Source organism: Ammodytes marinus, assembly GCF_949987685.1.
Source record: "Ammodytes marinus genome assembly, chromosome: 23".
NCBI classification, from domain to species: domain Eukaryota; kingdom Metazoa; phylum Chordata; class Actinopteri; order Uranoscopiformes; family Ammodytidae; genus Ammodytes; species Ammodytes marinus.
Window position 1 is genome coordinate 13,089,976 of NC_137227.1, and position 20,644 is coordinate 13,110,619.

Consider the following 20,644-nt stretch of genomic DNA (forward strand, 5'->3'; position numbering starts at 1 on the left):
GTGTACTTCACTGTGCCTGCTGAAACTTACATCATGCTTTGAATCAACTCCGACAACCCAGTGTGATGCCCTAACTCAGTCTTAAAAAAAGGGCTGATGATGTAACACCTGTCTAATCTGTTTTACAGGTTTACCTGGTTGATTATGGGTTTTCTTTTGGTACAAGCACCAAGTGGGCATAAGTGCAGAGTGGTACTCATTTAAGAGGAGGACTTATGTGCAGACTAAGCTCTTGTACAAGCTCTGTCTAGTCAGTGTAGGTGGAAGACAGAACACCAGAGAAAAAAAAACACACTTCAAACATCCCTCAATGAAGGACCAGGGAACGAGTCTAAAACATATTTTTTCTCTTTATTCTCCTTCTAGGTCTGTGAATCGCCAGGCATTCTACCATGCCTGTCCCCCCACCCCTCAATCCAAGCAGACAAAAACACCTGCCCCACACACACCTCCACTCCAAACAAAGGGCAGAACATTTGACCTTCCCTTCCCTACTCCCTCCATCCAGCCTTTCACTCTCTCTTCTGCCTCCTCTCCATGTCCCATCTTTACCCTCTCCATCCCATCTGGTCCACTGCGCCTGCCCCAGTGCTACCAAAAGAACCCTTCCTGACTCTGTCCCTTTCCCAGCGTTTCACTGGCTGACTCTGGTCACATGCTGCCTGCTGCCTTCTCTGATTGGAGCAGGGGAGACGTGGGGCATGGTCTCGGCTTGTCCCTTCCACTGCGTGTGTCGAAACCTCTCAGAGTCGCTCAGCACGCTCTGTGCGGACAAGGGCCTCCTGTTTGTCCCCCCTCACGTCGACCGACGCACTGTGGAACTGCGATTGGCTGACAACTTCATCACAGAAGTGAGCGGGAGTGACTTTGTCAACATGTCAGGATTAGTGGATTTGACTCTATCAAGGAATACAATCCACACCATCAGACCAATGACCTTTGCTGACCTGGAGAGTTTACGCTCACTGCATCTGGATGGTGAGCCAAAACAGAACTCTTACTCTAAAATAACAGCAATCCTGCTAAAGAGTCGGATAGAACAATTTGGTAAAATAATGAATCAATGTTCTGGAGACACTGAAATTAACATCTAAATGGTGACGTTTATATTTCAAGGTAATCGCATGACAACACTTGGACCCAGGGACCTTACAGGCTTGGTCAATCTTCAACATCTGATCGTCAACAACAACCAGCTGGTCAAAGTCTCCGTCCAGGCCTTCGATGACTTCTTGCTCACACTGGAAGACCTTGACATGTCCTACAATAACCTCAGGAGGTACATTTTTGTCTCTGTTGTGATAACCAACATGCACCATCCTTTCACACTGTCTACTCTGAAACAAAGTAATACTCTAGAGTTTCCCTTGATCAGGTCTCAAGAGCATGTTGCAGACGTACAAGCTCAGCTGTCACATTTTCATGGCACAGTGGAAATAAATACCTTGTATAATCACAGAAGAGTCAGCAAACACAATGAAGAGAAAGCAGCTCAAACTCAAATCAATGTGTTGATGGATTTTGTTAAAAATGTATGAGCACATGCCTGAGCTCACTCTACTATGTATGAGTGTGCATTGCTATAGCGATGTCTAGCATATCATTTGTGTAGTATTACACTCATTTCTATCTAGGACAATGGTGACTTTAACAGCATCACTATCTTATCCTCTGGACTTATCAAGTCAGAACAATGATGATATTCTCTATCAATCAACTATTTTGCTTTCATAGTGTCCTACTGCGTTGATAAATACACCAGATTTTGGCTGTCACTCCTGATTAAGTCTTTCAATTTGTCTCCTCTACGGGAGTTCTTTGGACTCTCTCCAACATCCACTAAACCATAAGAAAGGTATGAAGAGTTTTAATTACGCATAAACTAGCAACTGCTGTTTGCCCTTTGTTGCAGGTTACCAAGGAGGCTACGGACTGAGATTTAAATCAGCATTAATCACTGATTCTTTGTTATCAAGGTTAAAACAGTTAAAAACTGGAAACAGATAATTTCTAACCCCTAACCCAAATGTTTTTTGGGGGGGGGGATTATCTAGGTAGAGAGTTCCAACACGTGTACATTTAATTAGGAAGTATATTTGATGAAATACTGCTTTTAGCAGAGATTTCAGAACAATTCTGATATTCTAAATGATCTCACGTGGTACACCTTTTGGGACATGATGTATTAAAATACACAAGATGAAATAAGTATGAAGCTATTACCTGACATTTATTCTGTTTTTCTGGTTCTGAATCGTTGGTTTACACTCACTGATTTGTCCAAAACTGAATGTCTGCACATAATTAACAATAACTGACAATTGCAATGGGTCACAGATGGAACTGGTAAAAACAAAGGAAAAAGAGACTGATTGAAAGGAAAATGAGCATCTGTTGTCATCACCAGTCATTGCCGTCACCATTAACAAGTCTTTGATTTTTTTCCCCACAGTGAAATAGGAAAGCGCTCAGAGCTCTTTCACGATATATTCTCTAATTTCTCAACTTGTTAACAAGACTTAGTTGCCAATCTTGGCACACAGTCTAATAAGTCAACAAATATCACATGAATGTCTAAATATCTTATTGTTACAGGGTACCATGGGAGTCCATACAGAACATGGCCAGCCTGCACACTCTCAACCTGGACCATAACCTGATAGATCACATAGCAGAAGGAGTCTTTGGAGAGCTGTATAAGCTTGCAAGACTGGACATGACCTCCAACAGGCTCCGAACACTGCCTCCTGACCCTTTCTTTGCAAGGTAACTCCAAGCTTTGTATTTTATGTTTCATATTCTGTTGCAGACAACACTACCCCACCAAAGTCAACAAAGTGTATTTTTAACAGTAGCACACTGGCTCAGAAACACAGACAGTGTGGTGTTAGTCACACACTATTTATTGTCCTGGCTATTCATATGCACAGTATTTACATACAAATTGTTACACCAAGCACTGTGTTCTAATTTAATTTCCTATATTTGTTGTGCTATATAAAGACACACTATGAGTGGAAAACAAAACCAAATGAGCAGGTGGCTGCAGGTGTATGAATAAAGACCTTACAGGTCTCTAGTGCCCTGTCAAACATTTTCTGCTTTGGAAATGCTCATGTTATATGGTAGGAAAATGAAAAGACAATCTTATTTTAAAGTTGGTGTAAGGTGAACTGAATGCCTTTTCATCCATCATCTTCAGGTCCCAGACAGGTGCATTAAGTCCCACCCCCTACAATGCTGTCTTAAGCTTAAATTTTGGAGGGAACCCACTGCACTGCAATTGTGAACTGCTATGGTTACGGCGGCTTATCCGTGGCGACGACATGGAGACGTGTGCCACACCCGCTCACCTGGCTGCAAGGTAGACATTCATTTGTCAATGGATCATTAGTTTAACCCCACTATGTTTATAACAAACTGTTTATCAAAATTCAAGTAATTTGATTGAGTGAAGCATACTTCAGTGTCAGCGAAGCAGAACAATAACAGGTTGAATTATGTGTTGACTTGAACTGAATATCACACATCAGTGTTTCCCAACATGGTCTCAAGGCAAATCTGTCCTACAAGTTTCTGCTCTGGCCCTGTTTAGGCGACATCCAATTACCGGCCGCACATTTTACGACACCATAATTAGATCATCATGTTTGCAAGAATAGAACTGGAGCAAAAACTTGCATGACAGGTAGGCCTTGAGGCTTGACTTTCGAAACAATGATGTGACATTGCTGTACTGATTCTGATAACTCAACACTTCCTCCTGCTTGCATCTCTCTGCTATAATGTTCCAGTCTAACCCTGAAGTCTAAAGTATGTAAGGAAAACAAAAGGATTGATTAGGGAAATGAGCATCAGTTGTTGTCAATCTGGTATTAAGAAACTGTTTAGACTATTGTGTGTTGCTGAACTGTACCCTTAAATTGATAGACCACATTTATCTTAATGTACTACATTAATCTGCCAAACCTTCCTACAGATAATGCAGGACAATGATTCCTGTGCCCAAAAGGGCGATTCTGTTCTCCCTCTCTCATCCTTCTCTGCTCTCCCTTTATCTCTCAGATATTTCTGGTCGATTCCTGAGGAGGAGTTTACTTGTGAACCACCTCTCATCACCCGTCACACTCACAAGCTGTGGGTGCTGGAGGGCCAGCGAGCCACACTGAAATGCCGTTCCATTGGCGACCCTGATCCAATGGTACACTGGGTTTCACCAGATGACCGCATCGTTGCCAATTCATCCCGGACCAGCTCCTTCAGCAATGGCACCTTGGATATCTTAGTAACGGTTGTCAGAGACGATGGGGCATACACATGTATTGCAATAAATGCAGCGGGTGAAGCGACTGCTACTGTGGAACTAAAAATAATCCCTCTGCCTCACCGGGGAGGAGCAAGCGGAAACCCAGGGAGTAACAACGTGAACGCCAAAAACAACAGAAACACGACCAGTGGGATTTTACGGAGCGATCCGGGCTCCTCCGATATCATCACGGGGAAAAATGGAGGGATTAACAACAGCGCAGGACGAGGAACAGAGGTGGAGGATGGCAGAAGAGGAGAGGACGAGGAGGGAGAGAACAGCAGGGCCTCTGAAGGACAGAGGACCGATGGAGGGAGCATGGAGGTGGACGAGGGGGAGGAGGAGGAAGGAAGGATGGTTGGAGTACAAGGTGTAACCGCCACTTCAGCTCAAGTTCGCTGGGATTTGGGGCGTTCATCAGCAGCTTATGTTGTCTGGATGTATCAGATACAGTACAACTGCACCGTGGATGACACCCTCATCTACAGGTCAGTTCAACTTTTGTGTAATACCCATTACTATCTATGCAAACAATGCATGTGAGGAAATGTTACATTCAAACATGCTTGCCAATAGGTATCCGTTAACTTCTGGCAGTAACAGCCTATTCTATATATGTAACCAAAAATCATCGTTTCACAGTCTGTGTCTTCCCCCTTAAAAAGGTGGATATCCTCCTTATATGCAAAACTCCTTAAATATTTATTCATTACAGCATGCCACTTCAGAAGTGAAACAGTTCACCTTGTACATGGACGGGTAGACAGCTCAAGGGAAGGATGAATGGGGAGACAGATGAAGGGATAGAGGGGTGAGGTAGTAAATCATTTATCTCCATCACGGTTTTACACTAAAACCAAACAGGTGGATAGTCAGTGAATAATGATGAGTACAATGATAGTAAAAGTGGATGAATATTGATGGAATGAAGGGGGTTTTAAAGGAGGGGAGTTATCAAGAATGTGTGGCAATGTTTACAGAGCCTAGGCTGTGTATTAGCAGTGGATTTTTTTCGACCCGACAGGTAGCAAATCGTGAGGAGATATTCACCGATTTTGACAAAAAGCAATTTTGACAACAAGCGTACTCCAGAACTGCTGACTCCAACTTTAAACAGTGACGGCTAGATAGAAAAAAGAGGAGGCAATCACTGAATTATTGTTTTTGATCTCAATTCACTAATGCATGAACTGAGCAGTTTCCCTCTGGTAAAATGACATTAAGCTGGCCATGGTATTGAGAAGGGGTGAAGGGACTGACCATATGACTGGAATAGGATTAGCGAGATAGACTGATGGAAAGAATATTGCAAATCTTAAAAACTGTTTGCAGGTATACTCAGATGGATTGAAGGAAAGTGAGAAGATGGCAGCCAAGGGGGTCTATGGGGAAAAGGCTGATGGAGAGGAGATACTAATAGTCTGAGTGATGGATAGAGCCACAGAGGAAGAATGGGCGAATTTTAAGACAGAAATGAGGCATCAGAGATTTTGGAAGGAAGAGGGTAAGGGATTTAGGGAGAAGGGAAAGAATAAAATTGGGTTCTACCCAAATCGCCTTGGGAAAGATTGAGACGAAAGAAGGATGGGTGAAAGGAGAGAAAATGGCAGACATTAAGGTGGAGAAGAGAGGGGTGGGCTCACATGGACCTCAAGGAAAAAGCAAAGGTGGAGCGAGGTAGTGGAGGTATTTAAATCAATCACTGAAATAGAGAAAATGTGTAGACAAAATACACACACCTGGGTATGGAAATACGAAGGAAATAGTGTGAAAAGGGAGAGTGAAGGATGGGAGAACCAATGTAGAGAACTAGAAAGAGTGAGAAAAGGGAGCCCACTGAAATTTTGGAATAGACAAAAGCTAGCAAAAAGGAATTATGTCACAAGGGAGTAGGAAGAAGGATCCCTGCAGCAAAACCCTTTACTGCTAGGGAGGATTGGATGGATGAAAATTGAAAGGTGAAGTTGTGTCCCATTGAAAAACACACGGTGGAGATCTTGCACATTCCATGAAACACAAGAAGAACTAATTACATGATTGAATCGAATGAATGGAGTGAGACCTTGTCGCTGATCAACTACCCTAATTCCTACACAGAAAATGCTCTAATAATAGGGGAGATGGCTTGTTACTTAAAGTTATTGAGTTAAGGTGAATTATGTCTAAAAATCAATGCAGCTCTTGCAAACAAAAGTGCCACACAGGTATAACTTCTTTGAGGGTATAAACTTTGAAGAAATAATGGAACCGCAGCATCCGAAGAGGTGAAAGCTCAACAGTGCAGTTCAGACATGCTGTATAGACACAAAGAGACTCATAGACAAGCAAAATAGAGGAAAGATAAGTGAAGAAGACTGAGCCAAGGCTACTGACATATAAGGAAAGATGCTGACATTTAGAGACAAGGGAGAAAGGGATCTGGAGTCCGACTAAACTATAGTCAAATCCCCAAGCCATGCCACAAAGAACTGTTTCAAATGAGTTAGAGATGTAGTGGCTATCTTAAAGGTGACATCGAGTTATTTACTCTGAACCAAATTGGAAAAAAGAAAGGGGTTGAAAAAGGAGACAAGAAGTCCCAAGGGCATTTAGGATATAAGCAGGGAAATGGTTCTTAAAGGACAAATAAAGAGGAGATGGAAGTGGGCAGCATTTGAAAGGAAGCATACCACAATGCAGCCAGGGACTACCTGTATACATTTCTATCATGCCATCAATGTGCCATGCTGACCGCAAAATCACACCAGCTAGCAAAAGTGCAGAAAGGAGTAAGTGAAAGGGAGTCTGGCATTTGAATCCCAAAGGAGTGAATAGATGAGTGAGATCATGATGTCATGCTTTTTATCAGGGATTTGTCTTTCTATTCTGTTACTGTTGTTGCTGGTGTACGTGTGATTTGGCACCGGGAAAAAAAACACACCAGCCCAGCTGAATTACGGTGAAAAAGAGGAAGGAAAGAAACAGAATATTTGAGAATGAAGGGAAAGAAAATAGAGGAATGAACCGATAACATAAAGTGGGCTACATATTGAGACTATTGAGCTATAAACTGACGTACCATATATAGATTACAGTAGAACAACAGAGCAAATTGTGTGGCTGACATATTTAATCTTTCAAAAAGGTCACTAGCCTCCATTTTAGCGTGGCCTGCTTGTCTAGTTGTGATGGCTTCTGTGACAGTGCCAGGTGGGGTGTCATCAATGTGGCATTGGCTGGACACCACTCATCCTGTCACCCTTAGCTCCCCCTGACACCGTCAACTGTGCCTCCTTCCCGAAGCTCTGCCATTATTTTACAGCAGCACACTTAATTTGACTGCAAGAAAATGTCCTTGATGCTCTGATGAAAAAGCACAGCAATAGAATAACCAAGGCTTTCCGAAGGTTGTTGGGTGAATGTGAGCAATTACTAAAATCGGCATGTCTGTTGCCCACACATGGGTACAACATACCTGAGGGACAAAGCACAGGAGAAAGAATGTCCCTCTCTCCATGTTGATGAAGTAGCATGTGTAAAAGCAACTTCTGTGCTACCATCTGTGTGGAAAATTCTGTGTCATTTCAGCTAGATTTCTAGTTTTGCTAAACAATGTCTCCTTAACAGAGGCATGCATGAAGGCATGAGATTAATTTGTTTAGTTGTTAACTACAACAGAACATACAAACGGCGACACAATTGTAAAGTCCATCAGCCTTAAAAAAAACACGCACCATCAATAAGCTGGAAGTGTTACGTTTTTTGATGAGGCTGTGTAAACATGTTGATTCGGTGGTAGTGAGGTTGCTGATTTATATTGTAAGATGTTTGTTTGTTTTTCTAAACTATGTACTTAGAAGTGTAGACACAAAACTAATAAATACAATATTTGATATCCCTATATATATAAAAAAGAAGGCATCTGAGGGATATGTTTTCAAAGCTTTTTAAAGCACTGATACAGAGGGGGCATTAGTAAGACACTCGTAAATGTCTTAAGTTCAAAAGTCTTCAAAGTGTGCAGGCGAGAGTGTAAGGACTTTAAAAGTGTTCACAATTCCAGCAGTCACAACAGGATCAGCCTTCCTGCTGGGCACTCAAAGTGTCATGACACATAATTAAATGGGAACAGAAATGATCACAGGAAAGAGGAGGAAGATGTAGAGGAATCATGCAGTTTAAGATATAATGACAATAATGAATGTAGCGTCTCAGAAAGGGGTAGCACAGTTAAAAAAGACAAGGCAGAAGTTTGACACCCACAGGGAAGGAGCATGCTGAGATACAGACAGACAAGAACATTGGTAATGAGTCCCAAAAGGAGAAAAATCAAAGGAGATAAAACCTGAAATTCATACATCTACCGTGACAATGTCTTTCTCTTGCTTCCACTAACTATGCTTCTTATCGGCACTGGCGGAGATGCAGCAGGCAGAAATGTCTTGCAGGTGGAAACACCTGTGCTTCTATCTAAGCACATCTGACTAATACTTGACAGTACCAAAGTGGTCACTACAACAAAATATGCCAATCTATGTGGTATACTGTATGAACTATTCTCAAAATCAAATATTCTCAGTTTCTTTGTATTCTATGGCACTTTGTATAATAGAATAGTGCTGGGGGGAAAACAGCAACATCCTATTTTAGCCTTGTACGAGTCTGGTAACCAACCCAATAAATCATACAAGAAACAAGATAAATGCATCTGCTGAGACATGCATATATAGTTATTTATAAACACACAGTATTGTGGGGTAGTGAGGAGGTATGAAGAGACATAAAGGATGGAGGGAAGTAAGGGATGAAGGGGAGCGACACAATGGGGTTGAGAGTTGTACCCCAGGGGCAGATGTAATTAAGTGTTAAACTACTGTGTCAATACAAATGTCAACTCGCATCAGAGGCTGAGAACGGAAGCATAGCAAGTCGGCACTCAATACACATGTCAATGTATATTATACTGTAGGGTGAGAGGACGGTGAGTAAGGGATGTAGAGAGGAATGGACAGTTATGTGGTTAAATTATAATTAATAGAAATGATGGAGGAATTATTACGAATACTAGGGGATTGGGAAAAACTGTTAAAATATAAAAGCGGCAGGGATGAGAGAAAACAATTGAGTGGGGTAGCGAGTGATAAGGATAGATTAAGGAAAGGGTAAAACACGGAACAAGGGATGAAAACAGAATCCAGAGGGAAGGAGAGACAGAGATTGACAGAAAGACAGATCAAAGAAAACATAAGTAGACATGAGACAAAATTGAGGGAGACAGCCAAAAAGACGGTAAACAGTCCAACATAAAGACCAAAAATGGAGTAAAGGGTAAACGAACAAAAGACATGACATGTATAAAAAATAGAAGAGGAAACGAGGGCAGTATAGATGTCAGCCAGAAGAGGAGATAATTGCATTGTTGTTCTTCCTCATCTTGCTTTCTGTCTCTCTCCTCAGTCTTTCAGCCTAATCTTGCCTGGTGTCAGACCACCAGACTTGGTAATACAAATAGAGTAAAAGAGGAAGAAATGAGGCAGCGAAAGAGACAAGGAAATAAGTAGAATAGAAAGATGAGAAAGAAGGGGCCCACTCTTGTATCCCCTTGCTATCATTATTTTCTTTCGCTCTCTTTCTAGGGAACTAATAATTACTTGTTTCTGGGTCATCAGCTGGAACAAAGGTCTTCCTTGTCTCTTTCACTTTCTCCCTGCATCTACTTTCTCCCTGCATCTGTGTCTATGTGTGTGCCCTTGCAGGGTTTAACCATAATTAGAAGCACAGAGACAAGCACACACACTTTGTATTTGAGGTGACAGGGCACAATGCCCGTGTCTGCATATACAGGGGTAGTGAGGAGAACAGCCCCTCTGCCTCTACGACATTACCAATGACAATCAATCAATTCATTTTATTCCAGGACAGTTATATGCTGTGCACTTTATATTCATGAACATACATTGTCTCGAGAGCACTCACGTTTTAGTGGCATATCATTTCATGTGTTCATGACGTGTATGTAGACCACAGAGCTGCACATTTGCATATACATGATAATAAGCACGTAAACAGGGTTAAAAATGCATAACGCAGTGAAAAGCAACAAGAAAGAATATCAAAGATGCATGTGTTTGTGAATGTGTCCCAGTCTTCCATGTATATTTCAGTGAATTCGCTTGTGGATTTCTGTCACTGCCAGCATAGCAAAAACCAGAACTGTGATTCACGATCCCATAAGGGTGGGAGTGGTTGGAGCGATGGGGTGCGGAGAAAAAAAGTGGTGCTAGAAGAAGGATGAGAAATATAAGATGAGTGCAAATGGAGAGGTGGTGGGGAAAAGGAAGAGAGGAGAGGAGGGGAGGAGTGACCTTGGACGCTAAATAATGGTACACAGTTGTAGCTGTGGCTAATAGAGACATAGTACAGTGACTGTGAAAAGGATAGGGGCTAGGAGGTCAGGAAGAGCCCGCTGGGAATTGTAGAGGGATTTGTGGAGAGCAGAGCTGATTGGCTGCAGAAATACAGAGGAGGTAAAAGAGATAGAGAGACAAAGGAGAAGGAAAGTGCAGAGGGAATGAACATAACTAAAAACGAAAGTCAAATGTTAAAAGGTTCCAAGAAATAAGTCAAATATGGAACAAAAGATGAGTGACCCACGACAGCTTAGGGAAGAAAGGTTCGACGAGTTTAAAACTGATGAAAAGGGTGGTGGATAAAGAGAGATAAGAGGGAGGGACTTCTCAGCAGAAAAGGAAATCTGTTCATTGAAAGATGGATTGAAATGTCTAAGGAGGATAGATTGAGTAAGAGATTCAGAAAAGAAGAATGGAAAGGGAGTGAAGGATTCACTAAAGATGTGCGTACAGTATGTGTGTGAGTCATCATCACACAATAGAGGAATAATTGAATAGTTTGATGCTGTGTTCCAGTTTATCATGCATCATAGACTGAAAAGGGAATTCAGTTGTTTTCTGTAAATCCACATATATACACAAATTCAGCACAAAAATGGCTTGTATAAGACTTGGCAATAAAGTTTATTTTTAGTACCAATTCCAATAAAGTATGCAGCTATATCTGCAATACTAATCAAACTGAGACAGAGGGATATGTGAAGAGGGAAAAAGAGTATACATAAGATACCCTTACATGTTAACATTACCATCAATCAAAGTAAGGAGGAAAGCCATTCAAATATGATTTTTGTAACAGACTACAGACTCCCTTCAGTGATTGTGAAATATCTGCAACCCGTCGGTTCTATCAAATATACAAATATGCATACAGGCTTTGGATTACGTGACAATACTGTAATATTTCTCAAGGCCTTTTACAAGCCTGTAATTTAGACTTTTTATTCAGAAACAGAAGCAGCGGTAGCGTTATGAGTGATCCTTCTTGCATATTTCATGCAGGAAATCCGATGAGGCACCCACTGTCTTTACTTGGGGATCTTACAGGGACAATTCAAAATCCCCCCCACCCCACTTTGTGCTTCATTGCTCAAGACAGGCTTTTATTTCTGGTTTTCAGTCCTGAGATATTTAATTATAATGCTTTGCTTCAATGTCTAAAGATGCCTTACTCTTTAATGCAGGAATATAAAGACACTCACTCAAAACTCAATTCAGCACATTTCTTTCCCAACATTTTAGAAGTGTCCATTTCACAGGGCTAGCAGAATGCAAATTGGAAGTTCTTTGAGTAATAATATTAGTTGAAGGACACAAGGACCCCCTCGGAAATGAGGTGATTCATCTCAAGGGGTTTACCCCACAAATAATACTCTTTGTACATATTCAAACCAGCATTTTCTGGGGCATCGGGGCAAATGGGCTAAAGTGAAACCTGCTTGCTTCACCATTTATATGTTGACTATGTTGAGCTGACTGGTCAGTGTTTAATGTTTGGGTAAAGGATGAAAAGATGCTTTCACAAGAAGCACTGCATAGTTGAGCCAAATAATGAGTCTTAACCATGGTAACACACATCTTGTGCGAAAGCCCTCCCAGTGTGGAGAATGAGTTAATTGGTGAAATTGTGACGGTATTAAAAAGCAAACTATGGCAACCTAATGACCACTGGATAGGGCTACTTTAATGAGAATGGTTGGGGTTTCAGTTTAAGATGACATTGGCATGTCAGACAGCCCTTTGTAATTCAAATCATACTGAGCTTCTACTGGAAATAGGATGTATGTATGTGCCAGTACTTGCTACTGTATTCAAATGTATCCAGCAAATTTAAGGCAGCGTAACAGAGTTTTCAGTAAGCTTTTCTTTGCATAAAAAAAAACACTTTTGAACGTACCTGTGCAACAGTTGACAACCCAAATAAATGGGTCTGCCCTCTGGCTTCTCTTGAGTAACTCCCCTTCTTTTTTCCCAGCTAATTTAGCATGTACCATCACACTTATTTAATTGTAAAACTTCCTAAAGTAACAGCAGCTTAATTACACCTCATTAAAAATAAATTGTTCATTTTAAAACAGACTAATCTTCGGGGGCTTTCTGCAATGGCTCCACCGGGTCTGAGTCTCACTAAAATGGCTTTTAGAGGGATGTGGCTCAAATCTGAAAGGAGCTGGAACGGTTAGCTACAGAACACCCGATTAAGCCATTTCATGTAGAGAAAAAGTAGAGAAAGATTTAAGAAATTGAATAGAGGACACTAAAAGAAAATTTAAATCACTAACAAAATGTTCATGGTAGCAACACGAAAATGCACACTTGCCCACACAACTAGGTGGACAGCAGAGTGCAAAGTCATGCCCATCAGTGACAGACACTTGAGCGGTTCTACAGTCTCCCACACACACACTTCACCATAGCTTGTCGCGTACACAAACCCACACATACAAATACACACAAAGATTCTAATTTGAGTATGTCATGAATACAAACATATACAACAAAGAACACATGCACACTCAGAGACAAGCACATGCAACTTACAAAGCCTGTGTCCTGCAGCTCTTATTCTCTACCTCTCATTGTTTTCCCCTTTACATCTCTGTTGTTCACCTCTCCCCCTTTTGTTAGATCTAACGGCCGCTTTAACACTTAAAATAAGGACATATTTAAAGCACTTCTCTCCTCATTATCCCACGCAAGCACTCAACAATTAAACACACACAAACTTTTATAGTCAAAAAACACCCTAGCTTATGATGACAATTCATCGACACATTAATTTCCTTTGAACTAATAAAAAACATGTATGTACCAGCTCTACCGTAATCCTAGCCCTGATCGTTACATTTAGAATTGACTCTTTTTTAAATGTATGGTCCCACAAAATGGCTTGACGTTTGCTTCTCAAGGGATTCAAGTATGGGAACGCACACATACACACACACCCCCCAGCACTCCAAATGAGCAGACAGAGTTCTCTTTTCATGATCCCTTTGCACGCTCTCCATCAATAGCCTCATTTTCCCTCTCTAGTCCTACTGCAGCTTCCACTCCTTAGCTGTTTCTAGCAATCCTTTTGCCCCCACTTTTCTCTGCTTTCCCCCCTAAAATTAAACACTTTTCAGATCCACAATAGTATAAATATTCTGGCTAGGCTTTGAGCTATTGCAGATATTTTACATTCACTTTAAATCCTGTGCAGAGCATGATTGTTTATTTAACTGACCTCTACTTTTTCCTTCTTTAATCCCTATTTAGAATTCTGCCATCGACCAGTGACCGTTTCCAGTTGAAGAACTTGGTTTCCGGTGTGGACTATAACCTGTGTGTGCTGGCCATTTTTGACGACACAATCACATCATTAGCGGCAACTAAAGTCTTGGGATGCGCCACGTTCTCCACCAAGGATGTTTACCCAGCATGCCGCTCTCTCCAGGCCCATTTCCTGGGTGGGACGCTCACCATATTGGTTGGCGGTGTTGCTGTTGTCATCCTACTTGTGTTTACTGTAGCACTCATGGTTCGCCACCGTGTTTGTAACCATGGCGACCACTTAATTTGTCATGACGGCAACAGTGAGGCAGGAGGCGGGGCCTGTTGTCAGAGTGGAGGTGACAAAGGGGGGAACAGTGGAGGGTGCTACCAGTCAAACGGTTCCGGGGACATGATGATGGTGGTCCTGCCCAACGGTCTGCCTTCCAAGAGAGGAGGGGAGAAAGATAAGGAGAAGAACAAAGACAAGGAGATCGTATTGGCCGATGCTGCTTCCTCTCTGCCTCCAAAGCTCCCGCCAAAGCCCAAGCCAAAGCCTAAAGTTAACATGGAGCAGTTTCTTTCAGCTGGTGGGGTAGTTTCCACAACGACAGGGGCAGTAGGTGAGATGGCATTGGTGGTGAGACAAAGGAGGTTGGATAAGGCACCACCATACTCCCTTGAAAGTGACAAGACTCCCCTCTACTACTGCCCTTCTCCTCCATCCACCCTTCCCCGTCAGTCACACACCCGAGACCTCCCGAGACCACGTCTGGAGCGAGAACTGACCAATCGTGCGAGTTTCTCTCTGGCTGCACCCCTAAGGGACTCAGAGCTGTTGGACTGGAGAATTACTCACAGAGGCCGGGACAAATGGAAATCCTCGCAGGCTTATCTGAGCCCTGTATCCCCTCTAAGCCCTGCTTGTGGGACCGTTAGCAAACGGCGACACTCGCTGGATATGGGCTCTTCTGTTGCCCTAGCGACTGATGCTGCGACAACTGTTGCCAAGAACTATGGTGCTGTCAATTACGCCAAGCGGCTGAGCGTGATCTGGACAAGGCGGAGCCAGTCGCTTCATGGAATGTTGGTCCAATGTGCCTCGACGACAAGCACAACATCTTCTACGAACAGCGACGAAGTAGAAAATGGCGGGGGCTTTGGGGCACGCTGTGAGTTCCAACGGGAATACATCCGTGCCTATAACACCACCAACTCTAACTCTAACACTGGGATCCCTACCAGGAAAGCGAGTGGTGTCAAAGACAAGGGGAGGGAAAAGGGGAAGGATGGAAAGAGTGCTGAAGAACTGGAGGAAAGTGTTGTGTAGGGTCAGTGGAACCGAGTAAAAGGGATAAAGGGCTCTGTGAAAGGACAGTTTGAATGGGATTTTGAATTTGAGTAGGGCAAAGAGGTGGAGTCAGGGGGAAAATTGAAAGCGCAGGAAAGGGAAGATTGAGTGAGTGTAGATGAGAACAGAAAGGTTGTGAGTTCAAAGGAAGGGAGAATTGGCTTGAGTCCCCCTTGTTCAGCTCCTTCATTTGCCCTGGAGGAAAAATGGAGAGGAAAGTTTACCTGGCAAAGAGTACCTTAAAGTGTAGCTTATTTAAGAGGCTCTTTGGACCTAAAGAGTGATAGACACAAAAATAAGGTGGCAGATAGATGCAATAGGAAAAGCAGGAGAAGAGGAGAAACACAAAAGGGGGCCGTCGATCTTTAAATACTCGAGGCTGAGCTCAAGCAGTGTCAGTAAAAATGAGTAATACAAGATAGAAAAGAAAGGAACCAGACTTAAGACAGTGACATTTGTAAGAACAGACAATGTGAGCGATTTATACATAGTCAGAGTGGGAAAGACATAATCAAACTGGAAAGCATCAACTGAGCCACAGAAAAAAGGATATATAGAAGAAATAAAGATGTCTTGAGATCATCAAAGTTCTTAGTAAAGTCTATACATTAATAGGACCAGACTCTTGCTAACACCAACTCTCCAGTGACTCAGCTGCCTAACAACACAAGGGTTTACACTGAATTAAAAACCACACCACAACTGGTAAAACTGGGTAAATACTTAACTCTTAAAAAAAATAAAAAAAATTGGATGACATAGTACTGCTTTGTTATCTTGTTTTTTTGACTCCAACTCTGACTTTTTCCAAAACACAATGAATGTGACTTTTATGTGTCCTCTGTGGCTGGACAATGATTTTGGCTTGCCGTGCCTGTGGATTATGGGAGCATAAATACAGAGCCTGGTGCATTGGACATGATCAATCGATACTGGCTGGAAAGAACGAATGGAGCACAAGCATTATTAAAGAACGACAATGGGATCACAAAGGAGTCGATATGGATTACAAAATGGAGGAGACAGGGGTGTATGACGAACATGTGTGTGTGTGTGTGCATTTCTGATAGAAAAGATCATATTGGATATCGGATGATAATGGACTAAACAAATGAATAGTGCAAATGATTGCATAAGTGTGCATGAATCGACAGATCAGGGAAAGGATGTGAGTATGTGTGCCTGTGTGTCTTTCTGTGCGCACATGTATATAATTGTTAATGAGGGGCAATCCAGTCCATAAGACTCCAATTGTGTCATGAAGCACAGGGTTCTGGACATTCTGTACACAGAATCTAACAGTCGAAGTCCATCCAAAATTAAATAAGAGCAGAATATAAAAAGACAAATTCATCAAAATCGGTGGGGGGTGGGGGGGTTTCATGGAGAAGGAGTATTTCCATGGTAAAAAAACAACAACTTTTGGAGTGAATCAAAATTAAGAGAAACAATTTAGACCAGTCACCACAGAGAATTTTTTTTAATGAGTATATATAGAATATATATATATATATAAATATAAAATGATGTTAATTGTCTCACAATGTGTTTGTTTTTTTCAAAGTTTTCTGGAGAATGAGGTTAAGATCAAAAACAGGATATCAAATGTGACTTTGTTTTTTGTTTTAGATTAAAATTCTTCATAATTAGAACAGAAAAATGTTGATTATCACTAGGCAGGAAAATAAGGATCAAAAGCGTTATTAGAGAAGCACACAGAACAAAACATACAAACTTGCAAGCACACACAAACAGATGCTTGTAAAACAGCCAATTACATTCATTACTGTCATTCCTCTGTTTTTTGTTTTCTTTTGCCAAAGTCAATATTGTTCTCTGGACTTGATAAAAATAATAAAAACTACATGTATAAAACAGAGATGGTCTGATTAAAACAAAAAGTAAGATGTGTGTCATGTTTGTGTACATATGCGTAGTAGATGTACATTTAACTTGCACAAAAGCACATAAGGTATTTGTGAAAATAGTTTATAGAATGACGTGGCCGATGTCTATGTTGTGTAGAGCATCACTAAAGTGCCTAAACCAAATTAAAACTAAATAGTTGGTCTAGTTTTAAATTGGAGAGAAATTAAGAATTAGTCTATTTTGAGCTCAAACTAGTGAGTCAAAGAAGCTTTAGTGTATGAATGTCTGCTCTGCAAAGGGTTGTTTAGTTTTCAGTCAGTTGAGTTGAACGTAAGGGTGAAGTAATCCTTTAAGTTAATAAAAGCAGATCAGAAGATAGAGAAAATGGGGTGTGAATTGCAGTCCATAAAATAAGCAAAATGGGTAGATTAATAGGAACTGGAACAGCTTGAAATGCATTTAGGAATAAAAAAATAAAATTGACAGAACCGATCTGATCCGACACACATTATAGGGAAAAGTCCTGAGGTGGAAACAAACGGATAGAGATAAACAACTAAAAGCTGTGAGACTAATTGATCCGGATTTTGATGCTTTGTTATTGTCAACAATACTATTCGTGCCGGTTTTAGAGATTCTAGGGTACAACATTACAATAGTCTTCCACTGCTAAACAAATAGTCAGCTAACAGCGATCAGCAATTGACCATTAATCTTCCAAACATACAGATGTGCAAAAGACAACCGTGAATGAAAAACTTGAAAGGCTATTGAACCAAAATATCAAAGATTTGATCAAATAGAAATGCGGGGTCATGTTGGTAAGAGGTGAAACATGGTATAGCCCACACCACCTCTACCCAGCCATGTGATCTGCTCTTACTAGGGGATCCCAAGGTACTTCCAGCCTAGATGGGAAATGCAATCCGGCCAGCAGGTGCTGGAGCGTGCCTCTGATACAACTCCCAGTGGATGTCCCTAGAAAATACCTACATGGGGAGGCTTCTAAGTCAGGAACCAAAAACAGTGAGCTAAGAAAAGCTGCTGGCTCGGGATCTGATTCTCAGTTCATCAGCAGTAGAAACAACCCTTACATATTATAGAGAGTAATGCATTTAAATATCAAAAGTAGTTCAATGTTATAGAGACAAGGCACAGACAGTTAGAAAACAATGGATAGAGGTAAGAAAAAACTTACCTCCCTTAAGCTCATTCTGTGTTTTTTTCTACCTCTCCCGCTGCATGTTTTCACTTTGTCACAAATGTGGCTCTAAAGGCCCAAAACTGAGTGTGTGAAAGATGTGGAGGGAGGAAAGGGAATGGGAAACCGCTGACACACAGAGAAATAGATGATTGTCGTGTGTACCTTCTGGTGTGTCTGTGTTAGGTTCATGTCTGCATGTGCTTGTATTCTAATGTGTGTTTTTCAGTGACGTCTTTGGTTAAGTACAGTTTTTTGACACAAAGCATTACAAACGTATGTAATGCTCAAGCACACATGTACTTCCCTTTTAAAAACATGCGGCCATAAATGTGACTATATAAAGCTCCGGAGATAAGAGACCAGTCTGGATTTATCTTAAATCTTCATCTATACATAACTTATTGAAAATGCTCTTAATGACAAATTACAAAAAATTGTATTGGAATTTGGTAGAAATGTTGTCAGTAGTCAAAATGTTCATTCTCAAACATATGCCTATAAATAGTAAAACGAGAGACACTGAACATTTGGGGTAGTTTCTTAATTTTTTCCAGCGCTGTATATACACACACGCACACACACACACACACACACACACACACACACACACACACACACACACACACACACACACACACACACACACACACACACACACACACACACACACACACACACACACACACACACACACACACACACACACACACACACACACACACACACACACACACACACACACACACACACACACACACACACACACACACACACACACACACACACACACAGGATAACCCCGTGGCAGTGGTGTTTTATGGTTTCTGAGTGCTCATGTTGGGTGTGTGCCTGTGTGTCTTGAAAAGTCTTGCCAACTTGTGCCCATACTTCCTCTGACATTTGCAGTTATGATAAAGGTTTTGTGCGTTTCCCAGCAGTCTGTTGAGTAACTGCTGACTCACACTGCATCAGGACTAAGAACCGACTGTACCAGAAACCAGTTATGCATCATACTGTCTAATCAGCTCCATGGCAATGACGGAGAATAAAATTATTAGACAAACTCTCTTGATGAAGTGCTTAAAGATGTACACGAGACAAAAAAATAATCAAAACTCAACTTTCTATAACTAGGCCAGGGCACAAAAACGATCTAATAAGTGCAAACATTGTAACTTAGAAGTAAACAAGAGAGTGTAATAATTATGTTGCAAAATAATCAGAATCGTATTAACATACTGTATATGTAGGAATTAATGGTCGTATAGACTTCACCACAATACAGCTACAATTTTAGCTCTTCTGTTTCATGCTTCAACATTCCACAATGACAATTGTAGATTAAAGGCTGTACCTGTATGATATAATGAATCATCGTTCATCCACCTCTATATTGAATATCAACATTTAGAATGCATAATCACCCAGACACTAATCACCTTTTCTTTCAAGAATGTAATAATTTGTCTGTTTGTAAGGATGGTTAGTTAACAAGGCTCAAGGGGAAATGAGGCTTGTATGATGACGACAACAGATTGTCAGAAGGTCTAAAGAAGAATGTTGATGGCTACATAATCATGGTTTCGAGCATGCATTGCAATGTCAATCTATGTAAGATATTATCCATATGAGATTTGCTGTGTGCTAATTCAAAGGATTCAACACCCTTGGTTCAGAACAGCCACAGGAAAGACAACACCATCCCATCATATACCTTTAGTACCTCTTGAACCTATAAGCTGTCAGTATTTCATAGTGAAACTCCCCCAACAACTCATCATAGCATGGAGCAGGTGACAGGGAAACAGAGAATCAGAGAAGAAGATTGAAAGATGGGGAGATAGAAGCAGAGAGTTAGCAGACAAGGGAAAGAGATTGGAAATAGGAGTGCTAAGAGAAGGAGAGCGATGAAGAGGCTGCAAAGGGGGGATCGATGGAGCAAGTGAGAAAGCAAACTACAGTACTAGAGCAGTAGAGAGAAATAATTATTTGCTTTATCTAAATCATTTTCTTGTTCTACTTTTTTTTGGTTAGCAGAACAGCGGACAAATACTGTCTTTGTAAAACAGATATCATCAAGTTGGGGTTTATTGAGAATGTGCTGAATTTTGTTAAAAACCAGCTCTACGGATACGAAAGACTGCTACAGTGCATTTGATTAGACCGAAGCAGCAGCGTTGATTTGATAATAAGGTACTACACAGAGCACCTTCAGAGCAACAGATGTGTGAAGAGATGGCCGACAAAGAGAAAAGACAAAGAGGGAGGGCAAA

The 20,644-nt window shown here is 41.3% G+C and overlaps 2 protein-coding genes across 2 annotated transcripts in view; one reads left to right on the forward strand and one right to left on the reverse strand.

The window, feature by feature from the left end:
* The window catches only part of pcxb (pyruvate carboxylase b), a 282,158-nt gene that overhangs the window by 91,000 nt on the left and 170,514 nt on the right, over nucleotides 1-20,644 (reverse strand). The gene's annotated exons all lie outside the window — the stretch shown is intronic.
* On the forward strand, nucleotides 393-15,277 carry LOC307268840 (leucine-rich repeat and fibronectin type-III domain-containing protein 4; the record flags this gene model as incomplete). The annotated part of the gene is made up of 6 exons (XM_080051599.1): nucleotides 393-978; nucleotides 1,117-1,279; nucleotides 2,596-2,766; nucleotides 3,203-3,364; nucleotides 4,066-4,794; nucleotides 13,954-15,277. The coding sequence occupies 6 exons, from the start codon at nucleotides 393-395 to the stop codon at nucleotides 15,275-15,277; spliced, it is 3,135 nt and encodes a 1,044-aa protein (XP_079907725.1).